Raw genomic sequence first — 22,697 nt, forward strand, 5'->3', positions numbered from 1 at the left:
AATAGCCATGGGGATGTAAAGTACAGTGTAGGAAATAGAGTGGCCAAAGAACTTTTATGCATGACCCATGGACATGAACAACAGTGGGAGATTGCCTGAAGGAGAAGAGGATGCTGAGTGGACAAGGGCAAAGAGGGAAAAATCAGGACAACTTTAGTAATATCATCAATAAAATATAATTTAAAATAAAGAAAAAAGAGAAAGGACCCAAATAAATAAAACCAGAAATGAAAGAGAAGTAACAACTAATGCCACAGAAATACAAAGGATAGTAAAAAAATTACTATAAACAATGCACCAAGAAATTGGATAACCTGGGAAAAATGGATAAGTTTCTAAAAACATACGATCTTTCAAAACTGAATCAGGAAAAAGCAGAAATCCTGGACAGACCAATAACAACAAAGAAATTGAAGCACTAATCAGAAAACTCCAAGTACACAAAAGCCCTGGACCAGATATCTTCATAGGCAAATTTTATCAAACATTCAAAGAACTAATACCTTCCTTCTCAAACTATTCCAAAAAGTTCAAGAGGAGGGAAGACTTCCAAACTCCTTTTATGAGGCCAGTATAATACTAATTCCAAAAACACATAAAGATAGAATAAAGAAAGAAAATTACAGGCTATTATCTTTAATGAACATAGATGCTAAAATTCTCAACAAAATATTGGCAATCCAAATCCAGCAATACATTAAAAAGATCATATACCACAATCAAGTGAGATTTAACCCAGAAATACAAGGATGGTACAATATTCACAAATCAATAAATGTATCATCAGATAAACAAAATGAAGGACAAAATTCACATCATCATATTAAAGATGCAGAAAAAGAATTTGATATAACCCAGCACCCACTTATATAAAAACACTCAGGAAAGTGGGAATAGAGGCAGCATACATCAACATAATAAAGGCCATATACAAGAAACCTACTGCCAAAATCATATTCAATGGTGAAAAACTAAAAGCTTTTCCCTTCAGATCAGGAACAAGAGAACTGTGTATGCTTTCACCACTCTTATTCAACATATTACTGGAATTTCTAGTCACAGCCACCAGACAAGAAAAAGAAATAAAAGGCATTCAACCTGGAAAGCAGGAACTAAAACTGTCATTATTTGTAGATGACATGATAGTGTACATAGAAAACTCTCATCTCCATGAAACAAATACTCAACCTAATAAACAAATTTGGCAAAGAAGCAAGATGCAAAGTCAATATTCAAAAATTGATGGCATTTTTGTACACCAACAATGAACTATCGGAAAGAGAAATTAAGAAAAGAAACCATTTATTATACCAAGAAGAAAAAAAAAGTACCTGGGAATAAATTTAAACAAGAATGTAAAAGACTTATACTCAGAAAACTATAGAACACAGAAGAAACTGAGGAAGATACAAATTAAAGGAAGCATGTACCGTGTACATGAGTTGGAAAAATTAACATGATTAAAATGTCAGTACTACCCAAAGCAATCAGATTCAACACAATTCCTATTAAATGCCAAAGGCATATTTCACAGATCTAAAACAAATATTTCAAATATTTGGAATGAAAAAAAAATGAACAGCCTCAGCAATCCTGAGGAAGAAGAACAAAGTTGGAGGGATCAATATATCTGATGTCAAACTACACTACAAGGCCACTGTAATCAAAACAGTCTGGTACTGGCATAATAACAGACACATAGATGAATGGAACAGAATTGAGAGCCCAGAAATATATCCACGGCTGTATGGTCAATTGATATTTGCAAATGGAGCACAAGCATACAATGAAGTACAAATAGCCTGCTCAATAACTGGTGTTGGGAGAACTGGACAGGTATATGCAAAATAAATGAAACTAGACCACCAACTTACACCATATACTAAAATAAACCCCAATGAGTAAAAGACTTAAATATCAGTCATGATACCATAAAATTCCTTACAGAAAACATAAGCGGTAAAATTGCAGATATCAGTTATAGCAATATTTTTACTCATATGTATCTCGTAGGGCAAGGGAAATAAAGGAAAAAGTAAACAAATGGGACTACATCGAATTAAAAAGCTTCTGGATTGATAAACCATCATCAAAATAAAATTACATTAAACTGTAATTTTACTCATATATTTATTTACAATAAACTGAGTATATGGGAGAACATATATCCCAATGATACATCGGACAAGAGTTTACTCCCCAAAATACAGAAAGAACTCATATGACTCAACATTAGGAAAACAAACAATCCAATTTAAAAATGGACAAAGGACCTGAATAGACACTTCTCCAAGGAGGATATACACATGGCCCATAGACATATGAAAAGATGATCAACATGACTAGCCATCAGAGAGAGGCAAATTAAAACCACAATGTGATATCACCTCACGTCAGTCAGAATGGCCATCATTAATAACTCAACAAACAAGTGTTCATGAGGATGCAGAGAAAAGGCAACTGTAGTACACTGTTGGTGGGAATGCAGACTGGTGCAGCCACTATAGATAACAGTATAGAGTTCCCTCAAAAAATTAAAAATGGGTCTGCCTTATGACCTGGTAATCCCACTGCTGGGACTATACCATAAGAATAATGAAACACCAGTTCAAAGAACCCATGCATCTCAATGTTCATAGCAGCATTATATTTACAATAGCCTAGTGCTAGAAACAGCCTAAGTGCCCATCAGTAGATTAGTGGATTAAAAGGTGTGGGACAGTTTGTGAAGATGATAGAGGAATAAGTCCTCCCAGGACCAAACTGGAATTAAAATTAAATTATAGAAAAATTATCCTGAATAACCAACTGAACACTGGCAAGAGAGAAGCTTGTAACCATGGACAGATGGAAGAAGCCACTTCACCACAACCAGACCTGTAAAGTGTGGGGATGAGGTACAAGAGGGCTGGCTGGGCTCCCACAGGTAGCAGCTGAAGTGCTAGAGGGGTATTTCAGCAGCCTGAGGTTCCCCCCTGAGAAGTGTGGAGTCTAAACCCCAAGCAGGTCTCCCCAGCCTACAGAACCAAAACTGAAAAAGGAACTCAAATAACATATGGCTGTGAAAAGCATTCTAGACAAAAGGCAAAGACAGCTAGAAACAAAGAGAGCCTCTTAAAGGGCCAATACTCAAAATTCCATTGTAGCCACTTAACCTGGGCTCCAGCAGAGGGAGGGGAGAGTGGATTAGAGATATGTGAAGAGAGTGTGGGTGGGTAGCTCTGGGTAGAAAGCTAAAAAAACACCTCCCAGTATCCTGTGGAGTCACTCCCCATAATGAATGAACCATCTTACTCAGGCACAGCACTCCTCTCCAAATGGCATCAGCCTGAGAAGAAACAATAGCCGCTGCCCACAGGAACTACTGTGCCCCACCCTGTGGTGCTTAAGCCAGTATGCTGATTATAGCTTGAGTCTATATCACTGATCAGTTTAACAAATAAGGTAAAAAATATAATAAAGAAGTAGCCAAAATATGACCCCAAATTAAAGAACAAGAAAATTCTCCAAAAGAGGATATAGATGAAATAGAATCAAGCAACTTATCAGATAGATAGTTTAGAGTAATTATTATAAGGATACTCAACAGTATGAAAAAAGACATGAAACCATAAAAAAATCCAGTCAGAAATAAACAATGCAATATTTGAAATAAATAATACACTGGAAGGAATAAATAATAGATTAGATGAAGTAGAGAATTGAATCAGTGATTTGGAAGGCAAGGTAGAAAAGACACTCAGGCAGGGTGCGAAAAGGAAAAAGAATTATTCAAAACATTAGGAGAGCTTAAGAAACATTTTGGACCACATGAGGTGTAACAACATCTGCATCATAGAAATACCTAATGGAGAAGAGAACAGCAAGGGATCCAGAAACACTGAAGAAATAATTAAAGAAAACATTCCTATTCTGGTGAGGGAAAAAGAACACAAGTCCAGGAAGTGCAGAGTCCCAAACAAACTGGACCCAAAGAGGCCTATACCAAGACACATCACTGCAAGAGAATCACAGGTAGTTACATACAAGGGAGTACCAATTCGACTGTCATCTAATTTCTCAACAGAAATGTTTCAGGTCAGAAAGAGTGGCGTGAAATAGTCAAGGTGATGAAAAGCAAGAACATACAACCAAGGCTACTTATTTAAAAACTGAAGGAGATATAAGGGGGTCTCCAGACAAGGAAAAGCTAAAGGAGTTTGTTAACATCAAACCAGTACTGCCACAAATGGTAAAGGACTTGCTTTCAGAAGAAGAAAAAGAGAATGAAAAAAAAATCCAGAGGAAAATAGTCTAAATATAAAATGGCACTAAATACATTTCTATCAGTAATCACCTTAAATGTAAATGGCTTAAATGCCCCAACCCAAAGACACAGGTAGCTGAATTGATAAAACAGTAAGACCCATATATATGCTGCCTCCAAGAGACCCATCTCAGATTAAAAGAAACACACAGACTAAAAGTAAAGGAATGGAAAAACATCTTTAATGCAAATGGAAAGGGGAAAAAAGCTGGAGTAACCATACTTATATCTGACAAAATAGATTTTAAAACCAAGAATATAATGACAAAGTAGAACACTACATAATGATAAAGGGAACAATCCAACAGGAGGATATAACCCTAGTAAACATTTACACATCAAACAAAGGAGCACCAAAATATGTGAAGCAAATCTTGATGGACATAAATGGGGAGATTGACAGAAACACAGTCATAGCCAGGGATTTTAACACCCCATTGACATCAATGGATAGATCTTCCAGGCAGAAAATCAACAAGGAGACAGTGGCCTTAAATGACTCACTAGATCAAATGGTTTTAATTGATATATTCAGAGCATTTCACCCCAAAGGAGCAGAATATACATACTTTTCAAGTGCACATGGAATGTTTTCTAGGAGGGACCATGTTAGGACACAAAACAAGTCTCAATAAATTTAAGAAGACTGAAACAATATCAAGCATCTTCTCTGACCACAATGCTATGAAACTAGAAATCAATCATAAGAACAACACTGAAAAACACTCAAAGACATGGAAGCTAAATAACATGTTATTAAACAATTAATGGCTCAACAACAATATCAAGGAAGAAATTAAAAGAGACCTTCAAACACTGAAAATGAGGACACAATAATCCAAAATCTGTGGGACACTGGGAAAGCAATCCTAAGAGGGAAATTCATACCATGACAGGCCTATCCAAAAAACAAGAAAAGCTCTAATAAACAACCTAACTTCACACTAAAAGAAACTTAAAAAGAACAACAAAAAAAGCCCTGAGTAAAAAGAAGGAAATAATAAAGATCAGAGCAGAAATAAATGAAATAGAGTCTCAAAAAAGATCAATGAATCCAAGAGCTAGTTCTTTGAACAGATAAACAAGATTAACTAACCTTAAACCAGACTCAAATTTGATTTACCACAAAAACAAAAAGAAGGATGAAAACCACATGATCCACTTCCAGCCAAGATGGAAATGTAGGTAGACACACACCTTGGTTGTGTGCCTCCTCACACAACCAAGGGACAATAACAATTTAGAAACAGAGTAACAACCAGAACTGACAGAAAATTGAACTGTATGGAAGTCAGACAACCAAGGAGTTAAAATAGACACGTTCTTCCAGACAGGTAGGAGGGAAGGAGCTGGGCAGCCAGGCAGAGAGGGGTCGTAGAACAAAGAGCGTTGGGACCCGTGTAAGGCATCCCGGTCACTCAAGACTGCAGCAGGCGGACCCTCGGTGCACAAGCAGTGGCTGGCAGACCCTGGCTGAGGGGTGGCAACTGGCAGGCCCAGCGAGGCTGCGATTATGAAGCAAGGCACTACATGCAAGGAGGCTGGCTGACTGGGTGGTCCCAGGGTTCCAGCGCCAGGAAATAGACCCTCGGGGCACTGATTGAAAACACCTGTGGGAGTTGAGGCACAGGGAGAGACTCCCAGTCTCACAGGAGAGGTCCTTAGAAAGACCCACAGGGTGCATAAGCCCACCCCCACAGGAATTAGCATTAGAAAGACCTGGTTTGCTTGGGGGAAGCAGCAGAAGGTACTGAAGTCCCACAGAGAGCAGTACAAGGGCTACTGTTCCCTCTCAGACCCCTCCCCCACATATAGAGTCACAACTCAGCAACTGGGTTGCCCCACCCTAGTGAACACCTAAGGCTTTGTCCCTCATACGTAACAGGCAGGACAAGACAAAAAAAAGATGGCTCAAACAGAAGAACAAATTAAAGCCCCAGTACTAATACTTTTAAGCGACTGAGAGATAGCTAACCTATCAGATGCACAGTTCAAAGCACTGGTGATCAGGATGCTCACAGAATTGGTTGACTTTGGTCGCAAATTAGATAAAAAATAATGAAGGCCACAATAAGTGAAATGAAGAAAATGCACAGGGAACCAATAGTAATGGAAAGAAAGCTGGGTCTCACATCAATGGAGTGGACCAGAAGAAAACAACATACAATCAGAAAAGAATGAAGAAATAAGAATTCAAAAAAGTGAGTAGAGGCTTAGGAACCTCCAGGACATCTTTAAATGTTCCAACATCTGAATTATAGGGGTACCAGAAGGAGAAGAAGAAAAGCAGCAAGTGGAAAAGTTATTTGAACAAATAATAAAGGAGAACTTCCCCATTCTGAAAAAAGGAAATAGACTTCCAGGAAGTCCAGGAAGCTCAGAGAGTCCCAAAGAAGTTGGATCCAAGAAGGAACACACCAAGGCACATCATAATTACATTAGCCAAGATTAAGATGCAGGAGACAATCTTAGAAGCAGCAAGAGAGAAGGGGACAGTTAACTACAAAGGAGTTCTCATCAGACTGTCAGCTGATTTCTCAAGAGACCTTGCAGGCAAGAAGGGGCTGTAAAGAAGTATTCCAAGTCATGAAAGGCAAGGACCTACATCCAAGATTGCTCTATCCAGCAAAGCTTTTATTTAGAATGGAAGGGCAGATAAAGTGCTTCTCACATAAGGTCAAGTTGAAAGAGTTCATCATCACCAAGCCCTTATTATATGAAATGTTAAAGGGATTTATCTATGAAAAAGAACATAAAAATAAGAACAGTAAAATGACAGCAAATTAGGTGTGGTTGTCACAGTTATTAAAAACCACACCTAAAACAAAAACAAAAGTAAACTAAACAAACAACTCGAACAGGAACAGAACCACAGAAATGGAGATCACACGGAGGGTTAGCAACAAGGGACTGGGAGGAGGATAGAGGAGGAAAAGGTACAGAGAATAAGTAGCATAGATGGAAGGTAGAAAATAGACAGGGGGAGGGCAAGAATAGTATGGGAAATGTAGAAGCTAAAGAACTTATGACACATGGACATGAACTTAAAGGGGGGAATGTGGGTGGGAGAGGGTGTGCAGGGTGGAGGGGAGTGAAGGGGGGTAATGGGACAACTGTAATAGCATAATCAATAAAATATATTTAAAATTTAAAAAAATACATGGTCATATATAAATAGATGCAGAAAAAGCATTTGATAAAATCCAGTACTCATTTACGATAAAAACCCTCAGCAAAGTGGGATCAGATAGAACATACCTAAACATAATGAAGGCCATATAGAGAAACCTACTGCCAGCATCACACTCAATGGGCAAAAACTACAAGCATTCCCCTTAAGGTCAGTACAAGACAGGGATGTCCATTTTCACTTCTCTTGTTCAACATAGTACTGGAAGTCCTAGCCACAGCAGTCAGACAAGAGGAAGAAATAAAAGGCAACCAAATCAGAAAAAAGATGTTAAACTATCATTATTGCAGATGACATGATACTGCACATAGAGAACCCCAAAGATTCCACCAAGAAACTACTAGAACTGATAAATGAATACACCAAAGTGAGGCAGGAGGTAGTCAGGAAGGAAGCTCCAGAGGCCCCGCAGGGCTGAGGTAGAAAACATCTATACATGACAAAGACCCCCCTAAGACGGGTTGTTCCTGTTTTCTGGGATAACTCTGAATCATAGAATGCGCCTGCGCGCTACCCCTGATTCATTATAATATCATTATAATGAAATAACATTGTGGGACTCCCTTCTCCAGTAGCCAATCAAGAAAGTCATGGGAAACCACACATGCGCAGTAGTTTTGAAATCCAACTCCTTGTACCTGCGCAGGAAAAGCCCGCCAAAGACTAGCAAGGGGGCTTCTGCCCCTATAAGAATAGAATCCCCCAGCCCACGTGCCCTTTTTTTTCCTCTGCTCAGAGCTGGCCCACTCCCGTGTCCTGTGGCGTGTACTATCACTTAATAAACCTCCCCTCTTTCTTTATGCTATAAACTTTGTGTGTTCGGTTCAATTCTTTGTCCTCGATCACTAAGAACCTGGTTACCTGTGCACACCTGTGACAAAAGTATCAGGACACAAAATTGATATCCAGAAATCAGATGAATTTTATATGTCAATAACAAACTAACATACAGGGAAATTAAGAAAACAATCTCATTTACAATTGCTCTAAAAAGAATAAAATACCCAGGAATTAACCTAACCATGGATGTAAAAGATCTGTACTTGGAAAATTATGAAACACTGAAGAAAGAAATTGAAGATACAAAGAAGTGGAAGCACAAACTGTCTCCATGGATAGGAATAATTAACATCATTAAAATGTCCACACTACCCAAGTAATCTATAGATTTAATGCAATTCCCATAAAGATCCCAATGATATATTTCATAGAAGAGAACAAATATTTCAAAAATTTACATGGAAACAAAAGGCCTCACATACCAACAGCAATCCTGAGAAAGAACAAAGTTGGAGGAATCATACTACCTAACAGCAAACTATACTACAAGGCCATAGTAATCAAAAGAGCCTGGTACTGCCATAAAAACAGACACATAGGTCAATGGAACAGAATTGAAAGCCCAGAAATAAACCCACACCTTTATAGTCAATTAATATTCAGCAGAGAAAGCAAGCATATATAATGGGCTAAAGATAGTTTATTCAATAAGTGATATTGGGAAAATAGGACAGATAAGTGCAGAAAAATGAAACTAGACCATCTTCTTACACTACACACAAGAATAAATTCAAACTAGATCAAATACTTAAATATGAGACTAGAAACCATATAAATTGTAGAAGTAAATAAACATAGGCAACAAAATCAGGAGCATTCCTTGTAGCAATATTTTATTGGATTTATCTCCCTGGGCAAAGGAAACAAAAGAAAAAACAAACAAATGGGACTAAAACAAACTGAGATCTTCACAGCAAAGGAAAACATCAATAAGATGACATCCCACAGAACAGGAGAACGTATTTGCTGATACATCTGATAAAAGGTTAATATCCAAAATTTATAAAGAACTTACAAAACTCAATGCAAAAACAAACAAACAAACAAAAAACAACCCAGTTAAAAAGTGGGCAAAACACCTGAATAGACACTTCTCCAAAGAAGACATACAAATGACCAATAGATATATGAAAAGATGCTCAACATCACTAATCATCAGAGAAATGCAAACTAAAACCATAATGTGATGCTATATGACACCTGTCAGAATGGCTGCCATCAATAAATCATCAAACACCAAGTGCTCGTGAGAATGTGGAGAAAGGGGAAGCCTCTTGCACTGCTGGTGGAGATACTGCAAAAATTAAAACTGTATCTGCCTTTTGACCCAGAAATCCCACTTCTAAAAATATAGCCAAAGGAACCCAAAACACTAAATCAAAAGAACATAAGCACCCCTATGTTCTTTGCAGCATTATTTAGAATCACCAAGTTATGGAAGCAGCCCAAGTGTCCATCAGTAGATGAGTGGATAAAACAACTACGGGACCTTTACACGATAGAATTCTACTTGGCTGTAAAAAGAAGAAAATTTTACCCTTTGTGTCAGTATGGATGGACTTGGAGAATATTATGCTAACTGAAATAAGGCAGTCAGAGAAAGGCAAATAACTATATGATTTCATTCACATGTGGAATCTAATGAACAAACTGATCTAAGAAGGAAAATAGAGACAGAATCAGACAGGAAAGAGGATGACAGCTAGAGGGATTGAGTGAGAAATAAAACATTCTCAAGGACATGGACAACAGTGTGGTGACTACTAGGGTGAATAGTCTATAAGAAGACTAAATGGTAATGGAAAAAAATACAATAAGGAAAAATAAAATATATGGCTGGCATTGTATTTCTATGGGACAGCACTATAACAGCTAATAGCATTAAAAACTACTATTTATAAAGCACTGAGCATGTTTCTCAAAGGCAAGATAACCAGTAACATCATCTTAGTTCTTATAATTCCCTAAAAGGAAAGTACTGTTTCCTGTATTTAACAGATTATAATTGAGGTTTCAAGTAGTTAAGTACCTTTCTTACCTATATCTGTTTAGCTTTTCTAAAGTTATAATAACTAGAGTATGTTGCCATACACATACATGCACACACACACAGTGTACCCTGAAATAAACAGGCCTTAATATCACAGTTAATCTTCCAAATTGCTCTTTAGGAAAAGATACAAATAAAATTTTAGAACCCTGCCAATCTACTTCAAAGACTGTAAACACAAAATTATCTCATGTAACCAGTCAATAAAAATTTGAATCCCTTCTACAAAGACCTGAGTGACCTTATAAGGCCAAATACAATTATGTTACACCCCGGCTTAAACTCATTCAGTGACTCTCCATCATCTGCAGGGCAAAGTCTAATTCACTATCAATCTGATCTTTTCCTACCTTTCAGCCATTAGCAAAATCAAAATACATCATGATACTGCTTTGGCTTTGTACACATACTAATCACTCAGCCCAGGATGCTCAGTTCCAGTTCCTACACATTTTGCCTGGTGAGTTTCTGTTTATCCTTTAAACCCTATGCAAACATTGCATTTTATTTCTTTTCCTGATCAAAAGCATGCCATAATCACATACACAATGTTTTTTCTACTATATAATTTCTACTTTTTATATTTAATCCTCTATAATAGAGCATCACATGCATTAATTATTGAAAATATTTTTATTAAAAATCTATTTATTTACTGTAAGCTTCTGGATGATCAGTGTCATGTGATTTTGTATCCCCAGCACCTAACATACATCCAGGCACTAAGAGTCAGTTAATGTTTCTTGAAGTTTCTTAATTTATTTGCAATAAAACAGCTGATAACCTAAAAATATTTTAAAGTATATTCCACAAAACACTATTTCCAGAATATTTTCATTGATTTTAAGTACATATAAACATATATTAGTAGTTTAATAACTTTAGAAAATGCTGAATTATCAGTGGTGCCCAAAGAGACTTTTTTCAAAAGAGAAATGAGTTGCACTGCTTAGGGACCTCAAGTGAGCAGCAGCCAGGCCAACAGAGGGAGGAGTGTGGGAGCGAATTTCTCCCACTCAGTGGACCTCCTAGGTCGATCAAAGGGGTGCAAAGCGAGGTGATGTCTTGGCGCCAGCCTGGTACAACTGTGTACAGTAGAGAGTAGGGGGATACACACTGCTCTGAGGGCATGGGCTGAAAACTTGGCACCTCTGATTACTGTAGCCCAGAGTGAGCCCCCATACTTGCCGAACCACAGGAAAGGAAAAATGGACCCCAGCCCCGCACTGCCTGCAGGAGCCAGGAAGACCTCAGAAACCAGCTGGGCATGCTTAAAAATCAGCATGTGGCTTTTTTTTCTTTCTTTCTTCCATTTCTTTTTCCTTTTTTTTTTTTTCCCCAAGAGTAAGACAGTAAGACCTGAGAGAAAACCAGAGACAGATTCAGAAAGAAGTCAGAAGGCAAACACCAACAGCTGAGATAAATTTCACTTTGATCTTCATCTAAACTTGCTTGTTTTTTTATTCTTCTTTCTTCTTTCCATTTATTTAAGGTTTTTTTGTTTTTATTGCTTATTTTGTTTTTTTATTCTCCCTTTCATATAGCATTTTAATTTTTCTTCTTTCACTTTACACTTATTCCAAACAACTCACTAGTCTTTTTCTCTTACCTTTTATTTTTTATTCAGATTTTATATTTCTCATCATACTATTTTTATTCCAAATCCCACACAGCACCCTTCTCTGGTCTTAATCCATTTTGCCATCTTCCTGAACTATACTATTTTTGGTATAAACTTTATTTTCTCTCACACTACACCAAGTTTCTATCCCTTACTCTCCTTCTTCTCCATCTAACCGTGTATAAGTGCTCTTCTTTCTTAAGTCAGCTCACCTTCTTTTTCTCCTCTTATAGGTGTCTTCTTTTCCACCTTTATAAACAGTAGGTAGCTGGGTGAACTACCACAGTAATTGCTGTACTTCTCCAAAGGAACTCCCATTTGTTCACTATTTATTTGTACATTAAATCCCATAGAATACTCTTCCACTCTCTTACTCCAATTCACCTTCTGCCCGCCCCTGATCAGTTAAGTGAGGAATTTTATTTCATTGTTTTTTTTTCTTCTCCCCCTCTCTCAACCTGGGCTTTACTACTTACTCTTATTAGTTTGCTTCCCCCATCCTCTCAAAATCACTTTTCTTTACTGTAGACATCTCACATTCACACTTTCACTTTTCTACAATATTCTTATTCCCCTTCCACCTTTATTAAACTTCATTTAGCTGCAACTGTTATCAAACCTGCTGTGGTTTTTGTGCAATTTTGCTCCCATTGATCCAGGACCTTTTCAATTTTATTTCAAACCTCGTAACTCTTCCCTTTTCTTACCCTATTGTTCCCATCATCCTTTTGTGTTTACTTACATTTTAAAATTTGTTCTCTCCCTTTCTTTGCTTCTGTTCTAGCCCAACTCTTATAAATTCTCCCCCCGCAATGACATTTTCCTCTCTTTTAGCCATCTCATATTCCTTTTGTCATATCCTACAATATCTGTAATCTCTCTTCACCTTTATTAATCTAAGTTCAATTGCAGTTGAGACTGCTGATGTGGCAGGAGGTTTCATTTTGTTGGCGTAGGTTTGGTTGTGTGGTAGTAGTGCTTTGTTAACTAACACCTATATAACGGCATAGAAGACAACGTTGGAGTTGTGGCTACCAGTAAAACTGCTGGAGGGGAGAACCCACCAACAAAGAAGCCACCGGCAGATAAAGTCCAATTACAACAAGAGAGCTCACAAAAATGGAAGAAAGAGCAATCCAAGACAAGGGGATCAAGAGACAGCACGACTGAGTCCCACAGAACCCCTAACACAGAAGTTCACCCCATGAAGATAGCAAGCAAAGCAGAGCATCCGAAAATGCAGAAATAAACAAAAAAGTCACCTAAAATGGGGAGACAAAGAAAGAACCTGCAATAAAAAGGAATGGAAGAATCCACAGTAAAAGAACTAAATGAAATGGAGGCAAGCAAAATTATCACACACATAATTCAAAAATATGGTTATAAGGATGCTCAAAGAACTCACACACAGCTACAAAAAACTGAGTGGGAACTACAACAGCATGAAAAAAGAAATAGAAACTATAAACAGGACCAGGAAAAAATGAAGAATACAATATATGAAATTAAAAATACAATAAAAAGATCACAAGCAGGCTTCATGAAGCATAGGATCAAATTAGTGAGCTGGAAAACAAGGTAGAAAGAAACACCCAGGTAGAGCAGCAGCATGAAAAGACTGAAAAAGTACAAGGATAGCTGAAGGGAACTTCAGGACAACATGAAATGCAACAACATTCGAGTCACAGGAATAGCAGCAGGAGAAGAAAAGGAGCAAGGGATAGAAACCTTGTCTGAAAAAATAATGAAAGGGAAGAAAACTTCCCTTATCTTGAGAGGGGAAAAGCCATGCAAGTTTAGGAAGCACAGAGGGTCTCAATCAAGATGAACCCAAAGAGGCCTACTCCAAGACACATCATAATTGAAATACCAAAGTTTAAAGACAAAGACAGAATCTTAAAAGCAGCAAGGGAGAAACAGACAGTAAGATACAAGGGAGCTCCAGTAAGGCTAGCAGCTGACTTCTTAACAGAAACACAGGCAGAAAGAATGGCAAGAAATATGACAAGTAATGGAAAGCAAAGGCCTGCGACCAAGACACTCTACCTAGCAAGACCCTCAGTTAAAATGGAAGGCTAAATAAGGAGTTTCCTAGACAAAAGAAGGCTAAAAGAATACACCTTCTCTAAACCAGCATGGTAAGATATGTTAAAGGGATTTCTTTAAAAAGATGAAGAAAAAGAGTGAGAGAGATAGGCACACAGGTACAAAGGGGGAAAATAGCAATATATAAATACCTATCGAAAATAAGCTTAAATGTACACCGATTAAATGCCCAATCAAAAGACATAGGGTAGCTGAACAGATTAAAAAAACATGACCCACACACATGCTGCCTACAAGAGACCCACCTCAGAACAAAAGACCTACTGAGTGAAGGGCTGGAAAAAAATATTCCTAGCAAATGAACAAGAAAATAAAAATAACTAGTGTAGCAATACTTATATCAAACAAAATAGACTTTAAAACAAAGGCCACAAGAGAGACACAGAGGATACTTAAAAATACTCAAGGGGAGAATCCATCAAGACATAAACATTGTAAGTATATACTTGCACCCTACATAGGAACACCCGAATATATAAGGAAAATCTTGGGAGGACTTCAAGAAAAATATAGACAGCAACACACTTATACTAGAGAATTTTAACACCCCACTGTCAACGATGGATAGATCTACCAAACAAAATATCAACAAGGATATTGCAGCATTGAACAGTGCCCTAGATCAAATGGACCTAACAGATATATATAGAACCTTTCATCCCAAAGAAGCAAAATACACATTCCTTTCAAATGCACATGGAACATTTTCAAAGAAGGACCACATGATAGGACACAAAACAAGCCTTACTAAATTCAAGAAGATATGCTGATATTACATCAAGCATTCTCTCAAACCATAAGGGCTTCAAACTAGAAATCAACCTCATGAAAAAAACTCAAAAACATTCAAATTCATGGATATTGAATAGCATGCTATTAAACAATGATCAGCATGCTATTAAACAATGTGTTAATAATCAGATCAAGGGAGAAATCAAAACGTTTCTGGAAACAAATGAAAATAAACACAAAACAGTCCAAAACTTATAGCACACAGTAAAGGCAGTCCTGAGAGGGAAGTTTATAGTGATATAGGCCTACATATAAAAAAAGAAACATTTCAAATAAACAACCTAACCTTACATCTAGAAGAACTGAAGGAATAACAACAAAGCTTAGAAGGAGTAGATGGAAGGAAATAACCAAGATCAGAGCAGAATTAAATGACAAAGACTAAACAAGCAATGCAAAGGATCAATAAATCCAGGTGCTGGTTCTTTGAAAAGATAAATAAAATTGACAAACCATTAACCTGACTCATCAGAAAAAATGAGAGAAGACCTAAATAAATAAAATCAGAATTGAAAGAGAAGAGATTACAACAGGTATCATAGAAATACAAAGGACTGTAGGAAATTACTACAAACTATATGTCAACAAATTTGAAAAACTGGGTGAAATGGATAAATTTCTAGAAAAATATAATCTTCCAAAACTAAATCAAGGAGAAGAAGAAAGTCTGAACATTTTGATAACAGCTATGGAAATTGAAGCAATAATCAAAAAACTCCCAACACACAAAAGCCCTGGACTGAACAGTTTCCCAGGAGAATTTTACAAAACATTTAAGGATAAGCTAACCCCTATCCTTCTCAAAATATTCCAAAAAATCCAAGAAGAGGGAAGACTCCCAAACTCTTTTTATGAGGCCAGCATCATCCTCTTTCCAAAACCAGACAAAGACACAACAAAGAAAGAAAGCTACAGGCAGCATAGAGTCTATATGTCCAGGGGTGTCAAGCTCATTTTCACTAGGGGCCAAATCAGTCTCGAGGCTGTCTTCAAAGGGTCAAATGTAATTTTAGGATTGTATAAATGTATCTACTCCTTAACAGTTAAGCAAGAGCTTGGCACTGCCACCACGTAGAAACAAGGTGCTGGACCAGATAAAACAAGGTGGAGGTCCAGATTCAGCCCATGGGCCTTGTGTTTGCCACCTGTGACACAGATGCTAAAATCCTCAACAAAATATTGGCAAACCGCATCCAGCAATACATTTAAAAGATCATCACCATGATCAAGTCGGGCTCATCCCAGAAACGCAAGGATGGTAAAATATTCGCAAATCAAAAAACATAATACATTACATAAACAAAAGGAAAGACAATAATCACACAATCATATCAATAGATGTGGAAAACACATTTGATAAAGTATGGCACCCATTTATGATAAACATACACAGAAAAGTGGGAGTAGAGGGAACATACCTCAACATAATAAAGGCTATATACAAGAAATGTACAGCCACTATCACACTCAATGGGCAAAAAATAAAAGCCTTCCCACTACTATCAGGAACAAGACAAGGTTGTCTGCTTTCACCATTTCTATCGACATAGTATTAGAAATTCTAGCCACAGATATCAGACAAAATAAAAGGCATCCAAATTAGAAAGAAGAAAGTAAAACTATCATTGTTTACAAATGACATGATAGTGTACATAAATAACTCTAAGAGACTCCACCATAAAGCTACTAACATAATAAATAAATGTGGCAACAGTGTGATACAAAGTCAATATTCAGAAATTTAAGGCATTTTTGTACACCAACAATGAAATATCAGAAACAGAATTCAGGAGAAACATCCAATTTGCTATAGCAATAATAAAAAAAATTACCTAGGAATAAACTAAATGTAACCAAGGAGGTAAAAGACCTGTACTCAGAAAACTACAAAACACTGAAGAAAGTAATTTAGGAAGACACAAATAAATGGAAGCATATACTGTGTTCATGGATTGAAAGAATTAACATCATCAAAATGTCCCTACCCAAAGCAATTTATAGACTCAACACAATCCCTAGTAAAATACCAATTACATATTTCACAGATACAGAACAAACATTTCAAAAATTTATGTGGAACCATAAAAGAGCCCAAATAGACTCAGCAATTTTCAGAAACAAGAACAAAGTAGGAGGGATACCAATACCTGATATCAAATTATATGGCCACTGTAATCAAAACAGTCTGGTATGGGCATAAGAACAGACACAAAGATCACTAAAACAGAATTAAGAGCCCAGAAATAAACCCAAGTCTCTATGGTTCATTAATATTTGACGAAGGGGACAGAAGCATAAAATGGAGTAAATATAGCTTATTCAACAAATGGTGTTAGGAGAGCTGGACGGCTACATGCAAAAAAACCAAAAAAGTGAAATTCAACCACCAACTTACACCATACACCAAAATAAACTCAAGATGGATAAAAGACTTAAATACATGTCATGACACCATACAAGTCCTAGAGGAGAACATAGGCAGGAAAACCTCAGGTATTCCATGCACAATATTCTGACTGATACGTCCCCTACAGCAAGGGGCATAAAGGAAAGAATAAACAAATGGGGACTACATCAAATTAAAAAGCTGCCACATGGCTAAAAAAAAAAAATGAGCAAAATGAAAAGGGAACCAACTGTATGGGAAAATATATTTGCCAATGATACCTCAGACAAGGGTTTGATCTCCAAAATATACAAAGAACTCACATGACTCCACACCAGGAAGACAAACAATCCAATTAAAAAATGGGCAAAGGACCTGAACAGACACTTCTCCAAGTAGGACATACAGAGGGTCCAGAGATATATGAAAGGATGCTCATCATCACTACCCATTAGAGAGATGCAAATTAAAACCACAATGAGATAACTCTTCACACTGGTCAGAATGGCCATCACAGCCAAATCAACAAACAAGTGCTGGTGAGTTTGTAGAGAAAAGGGAACCCTAGTATGCTGTTGGTAGAAATACAGACTGGTACAGCCACTGTGGATAATAGTATGAAATTTCCTCCAAAAACTAAAAATGGAACTGCTTTTGACCCAGCAATTGACTGCTGGGATTATGTCCTAGGAATCCTGAAACCAATTAAAAATAACCTATGCACCACAATGGTCATAGCAGCACAGTTCACAATAGCCAAGTGCTGGAAACAGCCTAAGTGCCCATCAGTAAATGAATGGATCAAAAAACTGGTACATTTACAGGACGGAATACTACATAGCAGAAAGAAGGAGCTCCTACCCTTCATGACAGCATGGATGGAACTGGAGAGCATTATGCTTAGTGAAATAAGCCAGGTGGTGAAATACAAATTCCATATGATTTCACCTGCGAGATGTAACAAACAAAACAAACAAGCATGCAAAATAGAACCAGAGATATGGAAATAAAAAAACAAAATAAAAAGGGAACCAACTGTATGGGAAAATATATTTGCCAATTATACCTCAGACAAGGGTTTGATCTCCAAAATAAACAAAGAACTCCCATGACTCCACACCAGGAAGACCCAGGTAACCAGAAGGGAGGGGGGAAGGTGGTAATGGGGAAAGAGGGAAAGAGTCATCAAGGAACATGCGTAAAGGACCCATGGACAAAGACAATGGGGACTGCGGTGGAGGACTGATTGTGTGAGGTGGGCATGGGTAGGGCAGAGGAAAGTAATGGGTGGAGAATGGGTACAACTGTAACTGAACAATATACAAATTTTTTTAAATAAAGAAAATGCCAAATTTTAGTGATTCAACAGATTACACAGGACTTCTAATACCCTTGGGTTGCCACTGTTACTGTGATTCTTTAAGGGGGGCAATATGGTATGCAGATTTTTACAAATTCGGCCACAAATTTTTCTTTTTGTTTTAAAAACTAACATTCATGGGAAGGTTATTATGACACTCAACTCAGTATTGTCTATGCTGTATCTCATTTAATACATTATAAAATCTAACAAAGTAGGCACTATTATGAACTCAATTTACACATTAGAAAACTAAGCACTGAAGTTAGATAATTCACCTGTCCAAGGTCACACAGTACCCATTGGAGCCTACATTAGACTCCAGATATGACTCAAAAAACTACATTCTCTTCAACATTAAGCTCTAATGGGGCCTCCCTTTTTTGTTAAAGCATCATACTAGACTTTAAAGAAAAGTCTTTGTGAATTCTGACCTTGTGTCCTGTTTACTAACCTACAATAACCAGTATTTACACTGGCCTAAAAGAAAAACAAAGGGAACGGAAGTTAGGAAGAACCTAAAAACTTCAGAACTGTCCAAATAATATTCCATTTTCTAACTTTCTTTTCTCCCTTAGTTTCCAAGAGAATCAAAAATACAATGCATCACTAGAAGGTGATGAAGGTAAGAGGTAAAACACAAACAAATATCCAAGTAGATTTCTAAAAGCAGAAATCTCATAAAGCAGAGCAAAACACCTAGAAGTATCCAGGTAAAATTACTACAGCAGGAAAAAAAATCAGGACTATACTTCAAATCATTCTCACCAAAATTCTCTATCTAGAAAGAATCTGATGATTATTGCTGGTACCAGATTTTAAAGTACCAGTCTTTACAGAATAGATTTTTCTTAAATATTTGCTTAGAGTTTTTTTCTAATTTTTTATAGCAGTAGCACATATGTAAGTTATTTATACAAAGCCTCAATTAACACTTTAGGACACTTCTTTCTAGTCATTTCATTTGATGCATCAGTATCTAGATTTCTTCCTTTTATAGTTATATTGGGTTGGCTAAGAAAAGTCCATTTAGTTTTTTTCTGTAAAATAAAAGACACATGTTCACTTTCACCAATAATTTTATTGACTTGGATATTTTGAGCTATGTTGGCTATCTCCTCCTACTGGCTTAGTGGGTAGAGACCAGGGGTGCTGGTAAACATCTTCCAAACTTTCTGACTCACCCAGTAGTATACCCTGCTTTATTTATTTAACATGAGAAGAATTTTTCCATATTGTTATTACTCTTCAATTTTAATTTATAGTATTTAATATTTAGATTATATTTATTATACTTTATTGCTTACTTCAATTGTGCATAAATAGGTTTCCAGTTTTTTCAGTGGTATAAATAATGTTGTGATAAAAATCTCTAGAACTTTTTTGTACTTAGGATAATGCCCTTAGGATAAGTTCCACAATATGAGATAAAAATTTGTAAACAAATCTGAGGGACAGAAAAGTATTTAGAAAGTCCTTGTTAGGTTAAAAAAAAAGGAGAAAGGTGTAAGACAAAAATTATTTTTATGATGTGATCCCCTCTATGTAAAATAATATTCAAAGGAAAGAAATATTGATTATCTACATTGTTAAAGGTTGGCATCATTCATATTTTCTTATTTATGTCATTCTGTGTTTTCCAAGTATTCTATAATTAATTCATGTTTCTTATGCAAAATACTTAATTTACATTTTTAATCATTGAAAATATTTTATATGTTCTCCTTTTTCTGTGCAAAGAGCTTCTACTCTACACAAGAAAGACAAAAGAAAACAATAACAACCAATGCTACAGTTTAAAAAACAGGAGCAAGAAAAATTCCTTCAAAAAGCCCTAAGTCAATCTTTGAATTTTCCACTTTTCTCATTCTCCATCACACCTCTGAAGTTTTACTGACATACCAACCAAAAAGAAGAAAAGGAAAAATAGAAGTATCCTTCTGAAATGTTTCTTTTCAGGTCTATCTCCACATTCATTCTCCCTCAAATATTTAAGAACATGCCCCTTTTTCCCTACTCCCCTTACAACTACTTATCTAACTAAAACATTAACTTTCATATCCTTTCACCCAATGAAATAAGCACCAAAATGAACACAGTTCCAGGCGCATGCCAAATTAAGGACTGCAGTACTAGGACTGGGGACCTGGATGAAAAGTATATTAAAAAATTAACCTGAGTTTATCTGAACTTCATCATTCTCCCAGTTGAACAATAATGAAAAGTCTTCTAAACCACCACTGGGAATACAATCATGGCTTGGTAGAATAGGTTATACATACCACCCATTGACAATATGTTTCTCTTTCTAAATTAGATAACACCATTAGGAAAAAATTTACATTTAGTTGACTCTTCTGTTCAGAACTAGAAGTCTTCTGGCAGAGAACGCCAAAGTGGGAACTAAGTTTAAAGTTTCATAAAACAAATGGAAACATGAAAGGATAGGAAAACAATTTTGGAGAAAATATTCAGAATGCCTACCAATGGATAAATTTTTAAAAAGCTAAGAATGAAAATGGGACAACTCTAAGGGGCAATATCTGATAACTTTACTAAATATATAATAGTTCCCAGATGGAATCTAATTATGACCAATGACATGAAAAACCAGGATGTAGTACTAATAAAATTTTTTACTTTACCTTTCTAATTTGCCATAGAGTGCACATAATACATTATACTTCTTCAATAGTCTTGCAATAGCATTATCAACTTTGGTACTGGTATCAATTTCTTTTAGTAAGTCAAAGAATTTGTAGACACTACAAAGAAAAGAATAGAAAAAAGGTAAATTGTAATTTTAAAAATTCACTTTATTTCATTTTCAAGGCATAGATATTTCAATTCAAAAGATTATCAACTCTACACAAATCACTATTATAACCTTTGGAAGAAATTACTTTTTTTATTTTCTGAGAATTTGAAGAGGAAAAAAATCCATTAATTTTCAACCTACACCCCTATATCTATATACCTATGCCTACATCTATTTATCATCAAGAATGTTAAAAAGGGTTATACACATACACACATATTTATTTCTGTATCTATCTATGTATTTTTAAAACCATAAGTTCACATTCATTTATCCAATTCTAACGTAAAACTAATTGGTTCACTCCAAGGTTTCCTTGTTCGTGTTTATAACTCTTCTTTGACAGTGAGAAAGCTTGGGATCCATTTACCTTTCATTTACTGATTCAGTCAATCTCTCAGTGTGTAAACATCTTCTATCTCCAAAGCCACCCGCTCCTCCACATGGGTATACTATCCTAACCTGTTCAGACTGAATCCCTATCCTGGACTGCCCTCAAGGACAGTCACCAGACTCATCAATAGGTTGTCTAGCAACTAAATAGTTAAAGGTTTCATTCTAAAAAAAACAGGCTGGACCATTCAGACATTAATCTTGAGAACTGGAAAAATAAAAGCTTCAGCTATCAGCAAAGGCACAAAACCCAAAAGAATAAAAGTTCCTTTGATACAGAAGGGATTAGGGCTGCCATGACAAGCCATGTGGAAAAGCAAATAAAGGAGGGTAGAAATTATATGGAATAGATGATCAGACAGCTACATAGAAATTGAGCAAATGTAAGATACATCCAGAGAAAAAGAAATCCACCTTACAATAGCATTCATTCAAGAACCACTCTCAGCTTCAGTGTTTATGAGATATATGGTAATACCTATCCATGGAGCACCATGAAAACTGAATTGTTACTATAAAGCCGCCTTTTTCTAGGGTGAGCTTACATGACAGTCTATTCCTCTTGTAGCCCTCCTCTGAAGGGAAAAAGGCAGGAAGGGTACACAAGCAGGCAGGCTAGCATAAAAAGCCAAAATTAAGACACATAGATATTTGTATAATTCTGTAGATAACTACGTATTCTAGAATAAATTGATATTTGTCTGCAAATTGTCTGTTACCACTCCACAAATAAATAAGTACGGAAACTGAGAGTAAGCATTTTATGTCAATTTGACACTAATTTTATACCTGCTGAATCTTATAACAAAAAGTTTGATCCTATGGCTAATATAAT

General features: G+C 36.4%; 1 protein-coding gene across 1 annotated transcript in view; it reads right to left on the reverse strand.

The window, feature by feature from the left end:
• RB1 (RB transcriptional corepressor 1) overlaps positions 1 to 22,697 on the reverse strand; it is a 283,425-nt gene that overhangs the window by 192,235 nt on the left and 68,493 nt on the right. The window contains exon 4 of the mRNA XM_045838956.1: positions 21,297 to 21,416. Coding sequence (XP_045694912.1) covers positions 21,297 to 21,416 — 120 coding nt within the window. The remainder of the gene's footprint in view (positions 1 to 21,296; positions 21,417 to 22,697) is intronic.

This window comes from Phyllostomus hastatus, unplaced genomic scaffold (assembly GCF_019186645.2).
Source record: "Phyllostomus hastatus isolate PE091 unplaced genomic scaffold, TTU_PhHast_1.1 phas_contig_29, whole genome shotgun sequence".
Classification (NCBI taxonomy): domain Eukaryota; kingdom Metazoa; phylum Chordata; class Mammalia; order Chiroptera; family Phyllostomidae; genus Phyllostomus; species Phyllostomus hastatus.